This window comes from Oryzias latipes, chromosome 3, assembly GCF_053564925.1.
Source record: "Oryzias latipes strain Hd-rR chromosome 3, Olatipes_Hd-rR_3.1".
NCBI classification, from domain to species: domain Eukaryota; kingdom Metazoa; phylum Chordata; class Actinopteri; order Beloniformes; family Adrianichthyidae; genus Oryzias; species Oryzias latipes.
Window position 1 is genome coordinate 793,913 of NC_136239.1, and position 17,906 is coordinate 811,818.

The following is a 17,906-nucleotide window of genomic DNA, read 5'->3' on the forward strand; positions in this document are numbered from 1 at the left end:
TGTTTAAAACCTTCTCTTTATTGTTTCAAATGCTGCCAAACTTCCCTTGAAGCATCAATTATTCACTTATGAGGAGTCCCTGGCATCACAGCTAACTTCATTGGTGGACGCCGGCGGCTCCGGAGGAACCTCTGACGGTCGAGGGGCTGCTCCTCAGTGATGGCATCCCATCATGGGAAGACGTTCCAAAGAGCTGCAGCCGTCTAAACGCATCAAACCTGGACGGCAGGATGCTAGAGGAATTCCAGTAAAATGTCCGGATAGAAACAGAAGCTTAAAAATCCTCCATGAAAACAGAAACATGTCGTCTGGACATTTCTGACCAGCTGGAGGCATCAAAGTGTTCAGGAACGGAGTTTGATCTTTCAATGCAAAGTTTACAACATCTTCATAGAAATAAAGGAATGGATTAAAGGATGCAAGCACATGGAAAATGTCAGAGTGACATCACCAGGAGGAAGCCTCTGGGTCCTACTGCCTGACACTTTCATTCAGTCTAACCTTCAACATTTCAACAATGAGAAGAAGTGAATGGAACAAAACCTGTTGGCCACCTGATGATGGAAAATAATCAGTCGGTTATTATGGGAAGTTGGAAGAGCAGCCCGGCTCCTCCCGCCTCTGAACTGATGCAGAAGAACCGGCACATCTTCAAACAACAAAGCTGAGCTACGTAGGGCTGAAATCAAAGGTGGAAGCTACTTCCTGCTGCAGAACGTCTCATGTCATCAGACAGCTGCAATGAAGAAAGAGAAGAGTAGGAGTTCTGGCCCATGGGATGCAGAAAAGGTTGAGAAGAGTTTCTCCTCCATTCCAGATTTTTTTCTCCATTTAAAAAAAGTCACCGCGAAAACCCTGGAAAGACCAGATCCAAACCAACCCACAGATGCAGCAACATCTACCAACATTTATTCTGTGGCTGTTGGTGCAGTGTGGAAGGCAGACAGTCCGCCGTTCTGGATCCTCTGAAGATACTCGCTGTGCAGCTTTTCCTGAGCCTCAAACAGCTTCCGCAGCTTTTTGGCTTGTCCTTTGCTCAGCTCTTTCCCTTCAGCGTCATGCGTAGGAAAACCCTGCAGACAAAAACAAGCCCAGTCACCAGGACTAGTAACTTAATACACGATAAAAGTGGTCCATGTGGCATTTAGAACTAACTGCATGTGTCATGTTAAGGTCAAAGCTAGCATGTTACATGGAGACAATGCACCTGAAACAGGGAACCAATTACAGCTCATTCAACCTAGCATGTAATATGTTAATATCAATTAGTATTTCACATGTAAATTCCATGTTAGCAGCTCACATGTTGAATGAAGGGTTTGTTATCCTACATAAAGGCTTTTTGTACTTTTATAAGGTTATTAACTTATTGTGTAATACATGTGGCTTCAATTAACCCACTTATTGAATCCAAGGAGCTGCAAGCCAGACAAAACCAGTTAGGGAGAGTTTCAAGGACCAATTCAGTCATTTCCACTGAAAAACAAAGCTGTAAAGGATCTGGCTGGCAGGAGCAGAAGAAGACACCATTTGGTGAAGACGACCATATAAGGTATTAAGGACCATGGGGGGACATTGGCCTGAAGCCCCGCAAGGCAGACTCCTGGGGAAGTATCTGGAGGGTCTATCTTACTGGCCGTTGTCTGTCATGGTGACGATCCAGATACTTGGTACCAACTGTTTGCGTGTTACATGTGAAGGTCAGTTACTGTTGGCATGTTACATGAGCAGGTCAGTAACTGTTGGTGTGTTACATCTGCGGGTCAGTAACTGTTGGCGTGTTACATGAGCAGGTCAGTAACTGTTGGCGTGTTACATGAGCAGGTCAGTAACTGTTGGCGTGTTACATGAGCAGGTCAGTAACTGTTGGCGTGTTACATGTGCAGGTCAGTAACTGTTGGCGTGTTACATGAGCAGGTCAGTAACTGTTGGCGTGTTACATGTGCAGGTCAGTAACTGTTGGCGTGTTACATGTGCAGGTCAGTAACTGTTGGCGTGTTACATGAGCAGGTCAGTAACTGTTGGCGTGTTACATGTGCAGGTCAGTAACTGTTGGCGTGTTACATGAGCAGGTCAGTAACTGTTGGCGTGTTACATGTGCAGGTCAGTAACTGTTGGCGTGTTACATGTGCAGGTCAGTAACTGTTGGCGTGTTACATCTGCAGGTCAGTAACTGTTGGCGTGTTACATATGCAGGTCAGTAACTGTTGGCATGTTACATGAGCAGGTCATTAACTGTTGGCGTGTTACATATGCAGGTCAGTAACTGTTGGCTTGTTACATGAGCAGGTCAGTAACTGTTGGCGTGTTACATGTGCAGGTCAGTTACTGTTGGCGTGTTACATATGCAGGTCAGTAGATGTTGGCGTGTTACATGAGCAGGTCAGTAACTGTTTGCATGTTACATGACCAGATCAGTAACTGTTGGCGTGTTACATGAGCAGGTCAGTAACTGTTGGCGTGTTACATATGCAGGTCAGTAGATGTTGGCGTGTTACATGAGCAGGTCAGTAACTGTTGGCGTGTTACATGTGCAGGTCAGTAACTGTTGGCGTGTTACATGTGCAGGTCAGTAACTGTTGGCGTGTTACATCTGCAGGTCAGTAACTGTTGGCGTGTTACATGAGCAGGTCAGTAACTGTTGGCATGTTACATGAGAAGGTCAGTAACTGTTGGCGTGTTACATGAGCAGGTCAGTAACTGTTGGCGTGTTACATGTGCAGGTCAGTAACTGTTGGCGTGTTACATGTGCAGGTCAGTAACTGTTGGCGTGTTACATGAGCAGGTCAGTAACTGTTGGCGTGTTACATGTGCAGGTCAGTAACTGTTGGCGTGTTACATGAGCAGGTCAGTAACTGTTGGCGTGTTACATGTGCAGGTCAGTAACTGTTGGCGTGTTACATGTGCAGGTCAGTAACTGTTGGCGTGTTACATGAGCAGGTCAGTAACTGTTGGCGTGTTACATGTGCAGGTCAGTAACTGTTGGCGTGTTACATGAGCAGGTCAGTAACTGTTGGCGTGTTACATGTGCAGGTCAGTAACTGTTGGCGTGTTACATGAGCAGGTCAGTAACTGTTGGCGTGTTACATGTGCAGGTCAGTAACTGTTGGCGTGTTACATGTGCAGGTCAGTAACTGTTGGCGTGTTACATCTGCAGGTCAGTAACTGTTGGCGTGTTACATATGCAGGTCAGTAACTGTTGGCATGTTACATGAGCAGGTCATTAACTGTTGGCGTGTTACATATGCAGGTCAGTAACTGTTGGCGTGTTACATGAGCAGGTCAGTAACTGTTGGCGTGTTACATGTGCAGGTCAGTTACTGTTGGCGTGTTACATATGCAGGTCAGTAGATGTTGGCGTGTTACATGAGCAGGTCAGTAACTGTTTGCATGTTACATGACCAGATCAGTAACTGTTGGCGTGTTACATGAGCAGGTCAGTAACTGTTGGCGTGTTACATATGCAGGTCAGTAACTGTTGGCGTGTTACATGAGCAGGTCAGTAACTGTTGGCGTGTTACATGTGCAGGTCAGTTACTGTTGGCGTGTTACATATGCAGGTCAGTAGATGTTGGCGTGTTACATGAGCAGGTCAGTAACTGTTTGCATGTTACATGACCAGAACAGTAACTGTTGGCATGTTACATGAGCAGGTCAGTAACTGTTGGCGTGTTACATGTGCAGGTCAGTAACTGTTGGCATGTTACATGTGCAGGTCAGTAACGGTTGGCATGTTACATGTGCAGGTCAGTAACTGTTGGCGTGTTACATATGCAGATCAGTAACTGTTGGCGTGTTACATCTGCAGGTCAGTAACTGTTGGCGTGTTACATGAGCAGGTCAGTAACTGTTGGCATGTTACATGAGAAGGTCAGTAACTGTTGGCCTGTTACATGTGCAGGTCAGTAACTGTTGGCGTGTTACATATGTAGGTCAGTAACTGCTGGCGTGTTACATATGCAGGTCAGTAACTGTTGGCGTGTTACATATGCAGGTCAGTAACTGTTGGTGTGTTACATTTGTGGGTCAGTAACTGTTGGCGTGTTACATGGGCAGGTCAGTAACTGTTGCCGTGTCACATATGCAGGTCAGTAACTGTTAGCTTGTTAAGAGGCAACAAGTTAAAACTTAATGACTTTCTAACACACTAAAATAAATTTAAACTTAGCATGTAACATATTTAGAAATTAGGATATAGGCTACTGAGGTAAAAATGAGTGATTGTTAGCATGTACCATCTAGAAGTGGATGTCTTTAAATGTGAAAGACAAAAGTTAATGAGCTAGCGTGTAATATGACGACTGCTAGATTGTAGTTTGTGTGTAAGCAAGTTACACGCTAATGTCGATCCCAGATGTCATGGTATATGTAAAGATGTCATTTTCTAAGTATGTGCAGCCAGAGCTGAACTTTTTCTGCATGGAACCAGAGGAAAGCTTAAGGTTAGGATTACGGCTCCAGTTATGTTCAACCCCCAAATATGTCCTGAGTGCGGCTCACCGTTCCTCCACGGCAGATCAAAGAGGAGAACACGTTTCACACAGCAAGGAGCGTGACACGCACTTATAACACGTGCGGGCGATGCAGCAATGTGCATCTTAGCTGCACGTGTTACGTGTGGCCAAGGTGAATTTCCATCTCTTTTATTGCTGCTCGCACGGAAATATGTGTGAATAATAAAAAAAAAATGAAATGCTGACGTATGTGACAAGTTAAAATTAATAACTGCTAATTGTTAAAGTCTTTAAAGCTAATGATGTTCAAATGGGCAAATTGCATGTTAAAAGTGAATTCAAATGTACGACATTGAAAACCGTGAATTTAAATGACAAGTTTGGTGGTGAACATCAAAACTATTCAAACAATTTTAGGCTTGGAAGAACGTACAGTTTGATCAAATTGAGAGTATTTGTCGGTTTCAGAGCGGAACATGTCGCATGGAGGGATCTTCATCTTGGCTAGTTTGGCCATCTGGACAGAGAAGCACAGGTTACGGAGGCTCAGTGTCGCACACTCGCTACACACAAACAATTAAACGCACACTCGCTAAACACAAACAATTAAACACACTCGATACATACAAACAATTAAACACACTCGATACATACAAACAATTGCCGGCTTCACAACATTTAAGCGCCTCTCGCTTCACAACATCTACTGGCACGCTCGCTTCACGCCGACATCTAATCGTACGCTCGCTTCACAGCAACCTTTAAGCGCACACTCGCTTCACAACAACATTTAATCGCAAGCTCGCTTCACAACATCTAATCGCACGCTCGCTCCACGCCGCCATCTAATCGCACGCTCGCTTCACAGCAACCTTTAAGCGCACACTCGCTTCACAGCAACCTTTAATCGCATGCTCGCTTCACAGCAACCTTTAAGCGCACATTCGCTTCACAGCAACCTTTAAGCGCACACTCGCTTCACAGCAACCTTTAATCGCACGCTCGCTTCACAGCAACCTTTAAGCGCACATTCGCTTCACGCCGACATCTAATCGCACACTCGCTTCACGCTGACATCTAATTGCACACTCGCTTCACACCCACATTCACTCGCTTCACCCCAACATTTAATCGCACACTCGCTTCACACCGACATCTAATCGCACACTCACTTCACACCCACATTCACTCGATTCACCGCAACATTTAATCGCACACTCGCTTCACCCCAACATTTAATCGCACACTCGCTTCACACCGACATCTAATCGCACACTCGCTTCACACCCACATTCACTCGCTTCACCCCAACATTTAATCGCACACTCGCTTCACACCGACATCTAATCGCACACTCGCTTCACACCCACATTCACTCGATTCACCGCAACATTTAATCGCACACTCGCTTCACCCCAACATTTAATCGCACACTCGCTTCACACCAACATTAATTCGCACACTCGCTTCACACCAACATTAATTCGCACACTCGCTTCACACCAACATCTAATCGCACACTCGCTTCACACCGACATCTAATCGCACACTCGCTTCACACCGACATCTAATCGCACACTCGCTTCACACCGACATCTAATCGCACACTCGCTTCACACCCACATTCACTCGCTTCACCCCAACATTTAATCGCACACTCGCTTCACACCGACATTTAATCGCACACTCGCTTCACACCCACTCGATTCACCGCAACATTTAATCGCACACTCGCTTCACCCCAACATTTAATCGCACACTCGCTTCACACCAACATTAATTCGCACACTTGCTTCACACCAACATCTAATCGCACACTCGCTTCACACAAACAATTAAACGCACACTCGCTAAACACAAACAATTAAACACACTCGATACATACAAACAATTAAACACACTCGATACATACAAACAATTGCCGGCTTCACAACATTTAAGCGCCTCTCGCTTCACAACATCTACTGGCACGCTCGCTTCACGCCGACATCTAATCGTACGCTCGCTTCACAGCAACCTTTAAGCGCACACTCGCTTCACAACAACATTTAATCGCAAGCTCGCTTCACAACATCTAATCGCACGCTCGCTCCACGCCGCCATCTAATCGCACGCTCGCTTCACAGCAACCTTTAAGCGCACACTCGCTTCACAGCAACCTTTAATCGCATGCTCGCTTCACAGCAACCTTTAAGCGCACATTCGCTTCACAGCAACCTTTAAGCGCACACTCGCTTCACAGCAACCTTTAATCGCACGCTCGCTTCACAGCAACCTTTAAGCGCACATTCGCTTCACGCCGACATCTAATCGCACACTCGCTTCACGCTGACATCTAATTGCACACTCGCTTCACACCCACATTCACTCGCTTCACCCCAACATTTAATCGCACACTCGCTTCACACCGACATCTAATCGCACACTCACTTCACACCCACATTCACTCGATTCACCGCAACATTTAATCGCACACTCGCTTCACCCCAACATTTAATCGCACACTCGCTTCACACCGACATCTAATCGCACACTCGCTTCACACCCACATTCACTCGCTTCACCCCAACATTTAATCGCACACTCGCTTCACACCCACATTCACTCGATTCACCGCAACATTTAATCGCACACTCGCTTCACCCCAACATTTAATCGCACACTCGCTTCACACCAACATTAATTCGCACACTCGCTTCACACCAACATTAATTCGCACACTCGCTTCACACCAACATCTAATCGCACACTCGCTTCACACCCACATTCACTCGATTCACCGCAACATTTAATCGCACACTCGCTTCACCCCAACATTTAATCGCACACTCGCTTCACACCAACATTAATTCGCACACTCGCTTCACACCAACATTAATTCGCACACTTGCTTCACACCAACATCTAATCGCACACTCGCTTCACACCGACATCTAATCGCACACTCGCTTCACACCGACATTTAATCGCACACTCGCTTCACACCCACATTCACTCGCTTCACCCCAACATTTAATCGCACACTCGCTTCACACCGACATTTAATCGCACACTCGCTTCACACCCACATTCACTCGATTCACCGCAACATTTAATCGCACACTCGCTTCACCCCAACATTTAATCGCACACTCGCTTCACACCAACATTAATTCGCACACTTGCTTCACACCAACATCTAATCGCACACTCGCTTCACACCGACATCTAATCGCACACTCGCTTCACACCCACATTCACTCGATTCACCGCAACATTTAATCGCAAACTCGCTTCACACCAACATTAATTCGCACACTTGCTTCACACCAACATTTGCTCGCTTCACACCAACCTCCTGCTCCTGTTTCTTCCGGGCAGCTTCTTCTTTTTTCTTTTTCTTTTCTTCTTCCAGCTGTTGCAAAACGGTTAAAGGCAGAAGTTATGGGACAGGAAAACTTGTGTTTGTTCTTTTTCTAGTGGCTTTTAATGACAAATGTCTGCTTATGGTTTTTAAAGCTCCCATAAAGCTTTGGTTCAACATCCACACCTCCACTCTTTGTTTTCATTTATATTAAGTCAATAATTTGCCAATGTCACTGAAATCAGGTGGAACATCAACACAATGTATTTAGCAACATTGAAAACTGGACTTTATCTGGGATAGATAACCATCCCACATAACATCCTACCTTTTTCTTCTCCTCTCTCTCTTTCAATAATGTCTCTCTATCCACCAGCTTCACCACAGTGGGGAGACCTGAAAACACAAAGAACTTCCTCATGGTTTGTACATCACTTCACCTGACCGACATCATTTCAACGTAAAACTGAACTGTTCTTTTCACCTTCACGACTCCCATGCCATATTTTTAAAATACACGTTTTTGCTCAAACTCTTGTGAATAAAACCTGAGCAATAAGGATGACACTTTTATGGATTAAACATAAGTGATCGGCCCTCGGATTGTTTGCAGTGTTCCAGCTGCCCCAGCGGCGTCCACGTTTCCACAGTGATCCAGGGGCGTCCACGCTGCCCCAATGTTTTGTGGAATTGGGTTACACAAGGAAGCGCGTCCCACGGGGGTTTAAGAACATCCACCAGCTGCTGTTCGTTTCTCCTCAACCTCCTTAAAGCCGTATTTCCTTTGATGACTTCAGACATTTTCTTCTAAACTGAAAGTAACTTACTGGGATGACTTCTTTGTTCTTGGTCTTCTTCTAACGTAGAACTAATATGTTTTCAAAAATGCAAACTTTAAAAGTATTTAAGAATTAAAATTATTATAACCAATTTCAACCAATACTCAAGTAAAAACGGCGTTACCTTCGTGATCCTCCAGTCGGACCCCCAGTTCTGGTAGCGTGTCGTCCCGGACAACGTCACAGAGCTGCAGCAGCTGGGTTACTGAAACACAGATCCAATTAGACCCAAATACAATGCAACCAGAACCTTTGTTTGAGTGAAGATCTCCTGCCTTTCTGTTCCCGGGCGATTTTCCGGACCTTTTCTCTAAAGTCCGACAGAACGGTGAGGTACGGCATCACCGCGCCTTCCAGCTGCAGAGATCAGAGAAAACGTTCTGCAGTGTGATCGGCACAAACGGTTATTTAAACTGATGTGGTTCAGAACCGTTTGGGCCATCCAGAAAGATCCAGATCTGACTTATAGGAGCAGGAAAACAGTATTTCCTGCCACATAAGGACAATAAAGGAAGAAGCTGAAAAACTAAATATGGCTAAAATATTTCCTAAAACTGAAACATTTAACAAATGTTGACAGCAAAAAGGAAGAATTTTCAAGAGTTTTTCTTCAAAGAGTCCAGCAGAATCAGAAAATAACATCGACTTACATCCACACTTTGAGCCTGTCCTCCAACAGGAAACCCGATGGGCTCAGATCCTTCAATAGCACCGAAAACCTACAAGAAGCAAACAAAGCCATGTTTCAGGGGAAACCCTCCAACAGAAGACACGTCTACTGTGCAGGAGGAAAGTAGTCAACACTAAAACAACACTTTGGCTGAGACGCATTTTCTTTTCAACCCCCACATCCTGCAGCCTGAGCAGGACGCCAGTTAGGGCTGTTCACGTGACACGTGCACGCTCCTTTCTGCAGCCCGACTGTTAGAAATCAGAGTCTAGTTTATGTGCACGTCCTGTGGGGTTACTATGTGCACTAATGCATCACACTCCGTCAGTAAGGAGCCAGAATTCGCACCTTAATAAGAGTGGCGTATGGACGCCGTACGACGTCACCCCGACGTGTAACTTCCATAGGGCTTACAAATACTTCACAATACACGAACCACACGCACAACAATGGTACGTTCCAATATCATGACATTCCTAAAGGTGGCCGTGCGAGCCTCAAGGAACCTGCAAGACACACATCCACTCTCTTTGAGATGCAGGTGCACCTTTCTGTGATGATGGATAAGGCATCCCAAAAACCTGCAGTCACTCCCCCGTACGGGTCACTCCCCCGTACGGGTCACTCCCCCGTACGGGTCACTCCCCCGTACAGGTCACTCCCCCGTATGGGCCACCTCACCCGTACGGGTCACCTCACCCGTACGGGCCACTTTGCCGGTACGGGCCACTCCCCCGTACGGCGCATTGAAACCATTGATGGTGTTTGTGATGTAAACTCCGGATAAAGTGATGAAAGTGAAAATGAAAGGAAAACCCCTTTTTGGCTCATTTCCCTGGTTCCCATGCACAGATCTTGTGGTCAGTGATGTCACAGCGGCTCACCCTCAGCATGCTGGTGAGGTAGGCGGCGATGCTCTCCAGCAGTGTGCGGTTGGGCCTTAGCTTGGCGGCCTTCCTGCCGGCGATGTAGCTGTTGCTGTGACCGACCAGCACCCTCATCTCCTCCATGGCGCTGCGGGTGTCCACGTTGTCGCACAGAGCCTGGTGGACGGCGGCCTTCCTGCTGCAGAAGCTGCAGCGGCACGGAAAGAAGTCACATTTATTGTTTCTATGAAAGGTTTTCCACCAAAACAGTCATTTATTTAGTATGTTCATGTCTTAATGGCGTTAAATCATAAGCGTATTTTTCTACAACCTACAGTACAAAACTGTACTCTTTTAGTGTAGAAAGTTGCAGACCCCTGCAGACCCCTGCTATAATGTAATATCAGGCAAAAGCAGAGAACGTTCATCAGTCGATCATTAGATCCAAATTTTTTTTAACAACAACATTAAAAGTATTTTTTTATGTTTGGGTAAATCTACACGACAATTGCTTCAAGTATTCCACCCAAAATCAATTGGAAACTCCCTAAATGCCTTTTGTTTTGGAACATTGCTAAAGGGGGTGGAGCTAAAACTGTAGTCATTATGGTGGATCCAGTTTATTCTGCAGGTGAGGTCAGAGTTCATCTGCCCTGACACTTCATTCAACAGACACAAGTTCTTTTCATGTTCAAATGTGTGCTTTGTCTTATTTAGCAAATAAAACAATGGATCAATCTTTCTGATTATTTGGAGGTTGGAAACCGATTCTATGCAGTTGCTTGAGGAACGTTTGCTCATTTTTCCAAACCTGTTGTTGAGCTCCACCTCTGCTGCCTCCCACTTCTCAAAGCGCCCCGTGAGGTCGGTCGGAGCGCGGAGGATGTCTTTCACGTTCAGGAAGAACTCCTGACGGTTGGGAAAGGAAAAGACACTCAGCGGTTGGTCCAACCGGCTAGACCGTATGCTGGGAGTGACGCCACCTACGTTCATGAACTTCTCGTACTGGATGGCCGACTCCATGGTGTTGGACGAGTAGTCCAGGGTGTCTTTCCAGGAATGCATCAGAAAAGCCAGCCGGAGCTGACGAGCTGCAGGGAGACAGCAACACTTCATGAACTGGAGCCGGATCACGTAAAGGTAGCAGGTAGGGGGTCCCAGCACCACCCTGTTCCAAGGCGCCAGACAGCTGAAGTATGAGGGTTAGAATGGGGGCGTGGTCTTTTGATTGACATGTGTCATGACATTTCGGTGCATGTGCAAATAACTGACAGAGGGGTTAGTCCCGCCCATTTGCTAATTAAAGAAACGTCCTTTCATTTCTCCTTCTGTTGTTGAGGCCAGGAGTTACATTAAAACTCCTGAAGTAGGATTACAGATGTTTTAAGGCGGGAAAACTCCTGCCTAAACACTTTTCCACTTTTCTCAGACAAACAGGAACATTTTCACACTTTTCTCTCAAAGTTCAAACCGTCACTCATCATGATCAAAGATTTATGGAAATGTGGCTAAACTGAACAGATTCTGTACAGGAGACTGATTGACACGGTCAACAGCCAATCAGGACGCAGAACACAATGCACTGAAGGGGGGGGGGCACGCAATGTACTCCTAAAAAATGAATGAAACAGCGAGACCGCCAAAGGAGAACCGTTACGGAGTGATATTGATGTCAACACGCTGCACACAAAACCGTCTAAGTTGTACATGAAAATATTAAATATTTGCTTTCAAATTTATTTTTTTTGCTTTTGAGAAAATGTTTTGTGCGTTTGCAAAAACAAAGGTTTCTCGCAGGCGTTGTGTCTCATCTTGTTTTATTCCCATCTTTGATTTTTCTTTTTTTAAAGCAAAAAATTAAAAAATGTTTTTGAAGGCAAAAATAAAAAATGTGCAAATTCAAAGGTTTTGTGTGCAACGTAGTGGCATAAATATGACTCCATGAAGCGTCATGTAACGAGGGAAGACGGTCCTCCATGCTGTGAAGTTCATGAGGCTGAAGGGACACGGAGGCTCTAAAAGACACTTGATCAGGTGCTGAGAGTGGATCCTTTAAAAGGAGGATCCTTCAAGAGGAGGATCCGCTGGATCCTTCATGAGGAGGATCCGCTGGATCCTTCATGATGAGGATCCGCTGGATCTTTCATGATGAGGATCCGCTGGATCCTTCATGAGGAGGATCCGCTGGATCCTTCATGAAGAGGATCCGCTGGATCCTTCATGAGGAGGATCCGCTGGATCCTTCAAGAGGAGGATCTGCTGGATCATTCATGAGGAGGATCAGCTGGATCCTTCAAGAGTAGGATCCGCTGGATCCTTCATGAGGAGGATCAGCTGGATCCTTCATGAAGAGGATCAGCTGGATCCTTCAAGAGTAGGATCCGCTGGATCCTTCATGAGGAGCATCCGCTGGATCCTTCAAGAGGAGGATCCGCTGGATCCTTCATGAGGAGGATCAGCTGGATCCTTCATGAGGAGGATCCGCTGGATCGATCATGAGGAGCATCCACTGGATCATTCAAGAAGAGGATCCGCTGGATCATTCATGAGGAGGATCAGCTGGATCCTTCATGATGAGGATCCGCTGGATCCTTCATGAGGATCCGCTGGATCCTTCATGAGGAGGATCAGCTGGATCCTTCATGAGGAGGATCCCCTGGATCCTTCATGAGGAGGATCAGCTGGATCCTTCATGAGGAGGATCAGCTGGATCCTTCAAGAGTAGGATCCGCTGGATCCTTCATGAGGAGCATCCGCTGGATCCTTCATGAGGAGCATCCGCTGGATCCTTCAAGAGGAGGATCCGCTGGATCCTTCATGATGAGGATCCGCTGGATCTTTCATGATGAGGATCCGCTGGATCCTTCATGAGGAGGATCCGCTGGATCCTTCATGAGGAGGATCCGCTGGATCCTTCATGAGGAGGATCCGCTGGATCCGTCAAGAGGAGGATCTGCTGGATCATTCATGAGGAGGATCAGCTGGATCCTTCAAGAGTAGGATCCGCTGGATCCTTCATGAGGAGGATCAGCTGGATCCTTCATGAGGAGGATCAGCTGGATCCTTCAAGAGTAGGATCCGCTGGATCCTTCATGAGGAGCATCCGCTGGATCCTTCATGAGGAGCATCCGCTGGATCCTTCAAGAGGAGGATCCGCTGGATCCTTCATGAGGAGGATCAGCTGGATCCTTCATGAGGAGGATCCGCTGGATCCTTCATGAGGAGGATCCGCTGGATCCTTCATGAGGAGCATCCGCTGGATCATTCAAGAGGAGGATCCGCTGGATCCTTCATGAGGAGGATCAGCTGGATCCTTCATGAGGAGGATCCGCTGGATCCTTCATGAGGAGGATCCGCTGGATCCTTCATGAGGAGGATCCCCTGGATCCTTCATGAGGAGGATCCCCTGGATCCTTCAAGAGGAGGATCAGCTGGATCCTTCATGAGGAGGATCAGCTGGATCCTTCAAGAGTAGGATCCGCTGGATCCTTCATGAGGAGCATCCGCTGGATCCTTCATGAGGAGCATCCGCTGGATCCTTCAAGAGGAGGATCCGCTGGATCCTTCATGAGGAGGATCCGCTGGATCCTTCAAAAGGAGGATCTGCTGGATCATTCATGAGGAGGATCAGCTGGATCCTTCAAGAGTAGGATCCGCTGGATCCTTCATGAGGAGCATCCGCTGGATCCTTCATGAGGAGCATCCGCTGGATCCTTCAAGAGGAGGATCCGCTGGATCCTTCAAGAGGAGGATCCGCTGGATCCTTCATGAGGAGGATCCGCTGGATCCTTCAAAAGGAGGATCCGCTGGATCATTCATGAGGAGGATCAGCTGGATCCTTCAAGAGTAGGATCCGCTGGATCCTTCATGAGGAGCATCCGCTGGATCCTTCACGAGGAGGATCTGCAGCTTCTGTGGTTACTGAGGTTCTGCAGCAGAAATGCTTTAGCGGAGCGCGGCGTGCAGCGGTGGATCAGACGTGACACTGGATGGAGATGTTCAACATTCAAAAATCCTGACGTACACTTTGTGGACAGAAAGACATGAAGGTTCAGGATCGCAGCGTTGAGCTCTGCATCCACTGTTCTTTGCTGGGCTCATAAACATTTCTCTGTCTGACAGCTGAGGCACCAGAGAGTCTGAACTTCTGCATTTAGACCACTGGAAGATTTTAAACGACCAGCTGTGAAAACCTGAAGGACGTTTATCTCTTTGTTTGGGTTGATGAGGCTGAACAGGTTGCAGAACCATCTTTGAACCAGTCGCTGCCACCGCGGCGCTCAGTCAGTGGTCATGGCGGTCTGTGAGAGGACGGCGCTCCCACTCACCTGTGTTCTTGGCTAACGCGTCCTTTATTGTGATGAAGTTCTTCAGAGACTTGGACATCTTGCATCCTGCGATGGTCAGGTGACCCGTGTGCAGGAAGTAGCGCACCCAGTGGTCGTTCTCAAAGAAGGCCTGTGGAGGACGGACCGGGCGATCAGCGTCTGTCGCTCTGTAAAACCGGCAGCATGACGGGAGGGAATCTGACCTCGGACTGAGCCAGCTCATTGTCGTGATGAGGGAAGCGCAGGTCAAACCCGCCGCCGTGGATGTCCATGGACTCGCCCAGAATGGACCCGGCCATGGCCGAGCACTCGATGTGCCAGCCTGGACGGCCCTGATCCAAAAACGGTTCCTTCATTCCACTAAACCATCATTAATCAACAAACATGCACAGATTCTACAAGCATTCAACCAGCCAGTGAAAGAACATCAGACTAGAAGAAACACCAGAGGGACCAGACCGTCAGAACTTTACAAAGTAGCAGTGGTCCCGGTCCGGCCTGAGTCCAGCAGGACAGCTCACCTTTCCCCACGGAGAGTCCCAGGACGGCTCCCCGGGTTTGGAGGCTTTCCACAGAGCAAAGTCGTTCTGAGACTTCTTCTCAGTGAGCCGGTCTGCAGAGACGCTCAGGTCGCCTGAGGACACGACGGACAGAAACCATCTTAGGACCAGAATCAGGGCTTACTTTCTGTCATGCAAGAAAAATACAAACAATAGAAAGAATTTCAAAGGTCAAAAAACCTTGGTTTGAGAAAACGTGTCTTACTTTCCTAAAGTTAGAACACTTGGAGGATTTTGTTTTTAAGATTGTACACAAACAAACACAAACAAAGGCGGTTAGCAAGAGCAAGAGCATAAAACGGAACCCTGAAGGCGCTGCCCCCCCTCACTGCTGAGTACTCACTGGTATAGAACGTGCTGGTCATTTTTCAGAATAATAATAATTAATAATGATGGATTGGATTTATCTGCTCTTTTCCAGAGCTCTTCCAGTCTGTCCGTCCTTCATTCATTCTTGGAGATGGTAACTACTGATGTACCACAGCTGCCCCGGGGCAGAATGAGCGGGGATCGAGCCGCCGATCCTTCGATCATTGGCTGACCTGCTTAACCGCCTGAGCTAGAGAAGATCCTACCGGGAGAAGCTAAAATGTTGCCTCTTTCCGTTTGGATCCTCTGCCTCTGAAGAACTCAGAGACGGCAGCCAAACGCAGACGTACCTTCTCCCTCCTGTAGAGCTTTCTGATCGCCCACTGCCTCTGGAACCAGTTTGCCGTACGAGTGTTGGGGACTCGCTTCAAACTTGGCGGTGTCGAAGTAAACGGAACCGTTGGACTCGTACCTGCAAACACCACATAGGCAGACCTCCAGAAACTGCTGGAGAAGCTGAGAAAGACAAGGAGGGTTCCTCCTGACCCGTAACCGTTGGAGACGATGGTCTTTACAAACTCCACAATCTCAGGGACGTATTCGCTGACACGCGTCAGGACATCTGGAGGGAGAACCTGGAGGACACAGAGGAACGTCAGAGGAGCATCAGCAGAACATCAGCAGAACATCAGCAGAACATCTGCAGAGCATCTGCAGAACATCAGCAGAACATCTGCAGAGCATCTGCAGAGCATCTGCAGAGCATCTGCAGAGCATCTGCAGAGCATCAGCAGAGCATCAGCAGAACATCTGCAGAACATCAGCAGAACATCTGCAGAACATCTGCAGAGCATCTGCAGAACATCAGCAGAACATCAGCAGAACATCTGCAGAGCATCTGCAGAGCATCAGCAGAGCATCAGCAGAACATCTGCAGATGCTCTGCAGAGCATCTGCAGAGCATCTGCAGAGCATCAGCAGAACATCTGCAGAACATCAGCAGAACATCAGCAGAACATCTGCAGATGCTCTGCAGAGCATCAGCAGAGCATCAGCAGAACATCAGCAGAACATCTGCAGATGCTCTGCAGAGCATCAGCAGAGCATCAGCAGAGCATCAGCAGAACATCTGCAGAACATCAGGGGTCTCCGTTTGGCTGAAAGGTGATAAATGCTGCTTACGTTCAGGGCCTCCATGTCTCTATGATACTCCCCCTCCCAGTATTTAGGAAGGCTGGAGAAGATGGAATTATCCGTGATCTGACTTCCAAACTGTTGGTCCAACCACTCAGCCAGCAGATCCTTGGAGTTCTCCAGCAGCGCCTTAGAGACATATTCAGACACAATCAGACCCACAATGCACGGCTGATCCTGACTGTTGTGTGTCTGTTAGGGTTGTGGCCGTATTATTGTGTTGTTGGTAGTTTTGGAGTGTTTTCCTGTTTTCTCAGTTCTCTGCTGCAGTGTGTGTGTGTGTGTGTGTGGGGGGGGGGGGGGGGGGGGGGGGGTTCTGTCTCTCCTTTTCTTCCACTCCTATGTTTGTGTGCAGATTGGAGCCCAAACGATCCGGAGCACCTGATTGGCTGTGGACGTCCAGAAACTGTAAAACCGTCCTTTTTGTTTAAGCAAACCTGGTTCCTCAGCTGATCAAACTACAATAGTGGTCAGCCTTCAATTCAAATCAGACACAGAAGCTCCACTAGTGACTTTGTCCTGAAATACCACGACTACCACAATATCTACTTTAAAACTATTCCGGAAATGAACCTTCTATCCTCTCAAAGAGAGAAAAAGCTTATTTTTTTAAATATATGGTACAAACTGAACCTTCTGGTCCGTGTAGGCTTCCTCCTGGATGGACTGTGGTTGTGGTTGACATTTATTCAGAAAGCAGCGTGTGAGTGTCATGTGTGTCAATAAAAACCAACAACTTTGTGTTGCTTCACCTACAGTATGACCTCTGACCTTAATAACCTGTGGGGGGCATGAAAAACCAGCTGTAGGTGCCCTGGAGACTGTATTTTCAGTCCTACTGACAGACCACTTTATTAATCTGAACTGGAGGATTGCATTTCCTTCAAAATAAAAGCCTGTGTAAATCCCGACAGGTGAAGCTGCACAGGTGAAGCAAAGTGTTCGGAGGTAGACAAATGCATTCCTGCAGTGACTCAACAGAGATGGCTGGAAGCATCACAATGAGGCAGAAAAACACACAAAGGAGGAAAAAGAAGAAGAAAATATAAAAGAAGTGAAAAAGCAAAATCAGCCCGATTTACAAAAAGGAATTCCATCAAAAATGTGTTTTTGCTTTTCTGTAACAGCTCTGACTGACCTGGCTTTACAGTTTCACCACGATCCTCCTTTCTAACGCACCTTTGAGCGATTATTTGACCCCCGCCATAAACCCAAAAACTCCCCCCGATGAGCGCCGCGTAGCTCCAGACAGGGTGAATGACAAACTGATGACATCACAGTGGGAGAAACCATCCAAGAATGGATGGAGGGGTCTTTAAAATCTCTCATGGAGTTCCAAAACA

General features: G+C 47.2%; 1 protein-coding gene across 2 annotated transcripts in view; it reads right to left on the reverse strand.

The window, feature by feature from the left end:
• The window catches only part of cars1 (cysteinyl-tRNA synthetase 1), a 27,744-nt gene continuing 9,838 nt past the window's right edge, over positions 1–17,906 (reverse strand). For both annotated transcript variants that reach the window (XM_023951270.2, XM_023951268.2), the window contains 16 exons: positions 16,552–16,692; positions 15,916–16,004; positions 15,720–15,841; positions 15,022–15,134; positions 14,704–14,832; positions 14,501–14,630; positions 11,160–11,263; positions 10,984–11,081; positions 10,191–10,380; positions 9,287–9,355; positions 8,912–8,993; positions 8,761–8,841; positions 8,126–8,193; positions 7,789–7,848; positions 4,888–4,971; positions 1–1,073 (listed from right to left, as the gene is read on the reverse strand). In XM_023951270.2, the coding sequence (XP_023807038.1) occupies positions 909–1,073; positions 4,888–4,971; positions 7,789–7,848; positions 8,126–8,193; positions 8,761–8,841; positions 8,912–8,993; positions 9,287–9,355; positions 10,191–10,380; positions 10,984–11,081; positions 11,160–11,263; positions 14,501–14,630; positions 14,704–14,832; positions 15,022–15,134; positions 15,720–15,841; positions 15,916–16,004; positions 16,552–16,692 (1,725 nt within the window). In that variant the 3' untranslated portion in view covers positions 1–908. The remainder of the gene's footprint in view (positions 1,074–4,887; positions 4,972–7,788; positions 7,849–8,125; positions 8,194–8,760; positions 8,842–8,911; positions 8,994–9,286; positions 9,356–10,190; positions 10,381–10,983; positions 11,082–11,159; positions 11,264–14,500; positions 14,631–14,703; positions 14,833–15,021; positions 15,135–15,719; positions 15,842–15,915; positions 16,005–16,551; positions 16,693–17,906) is intronic.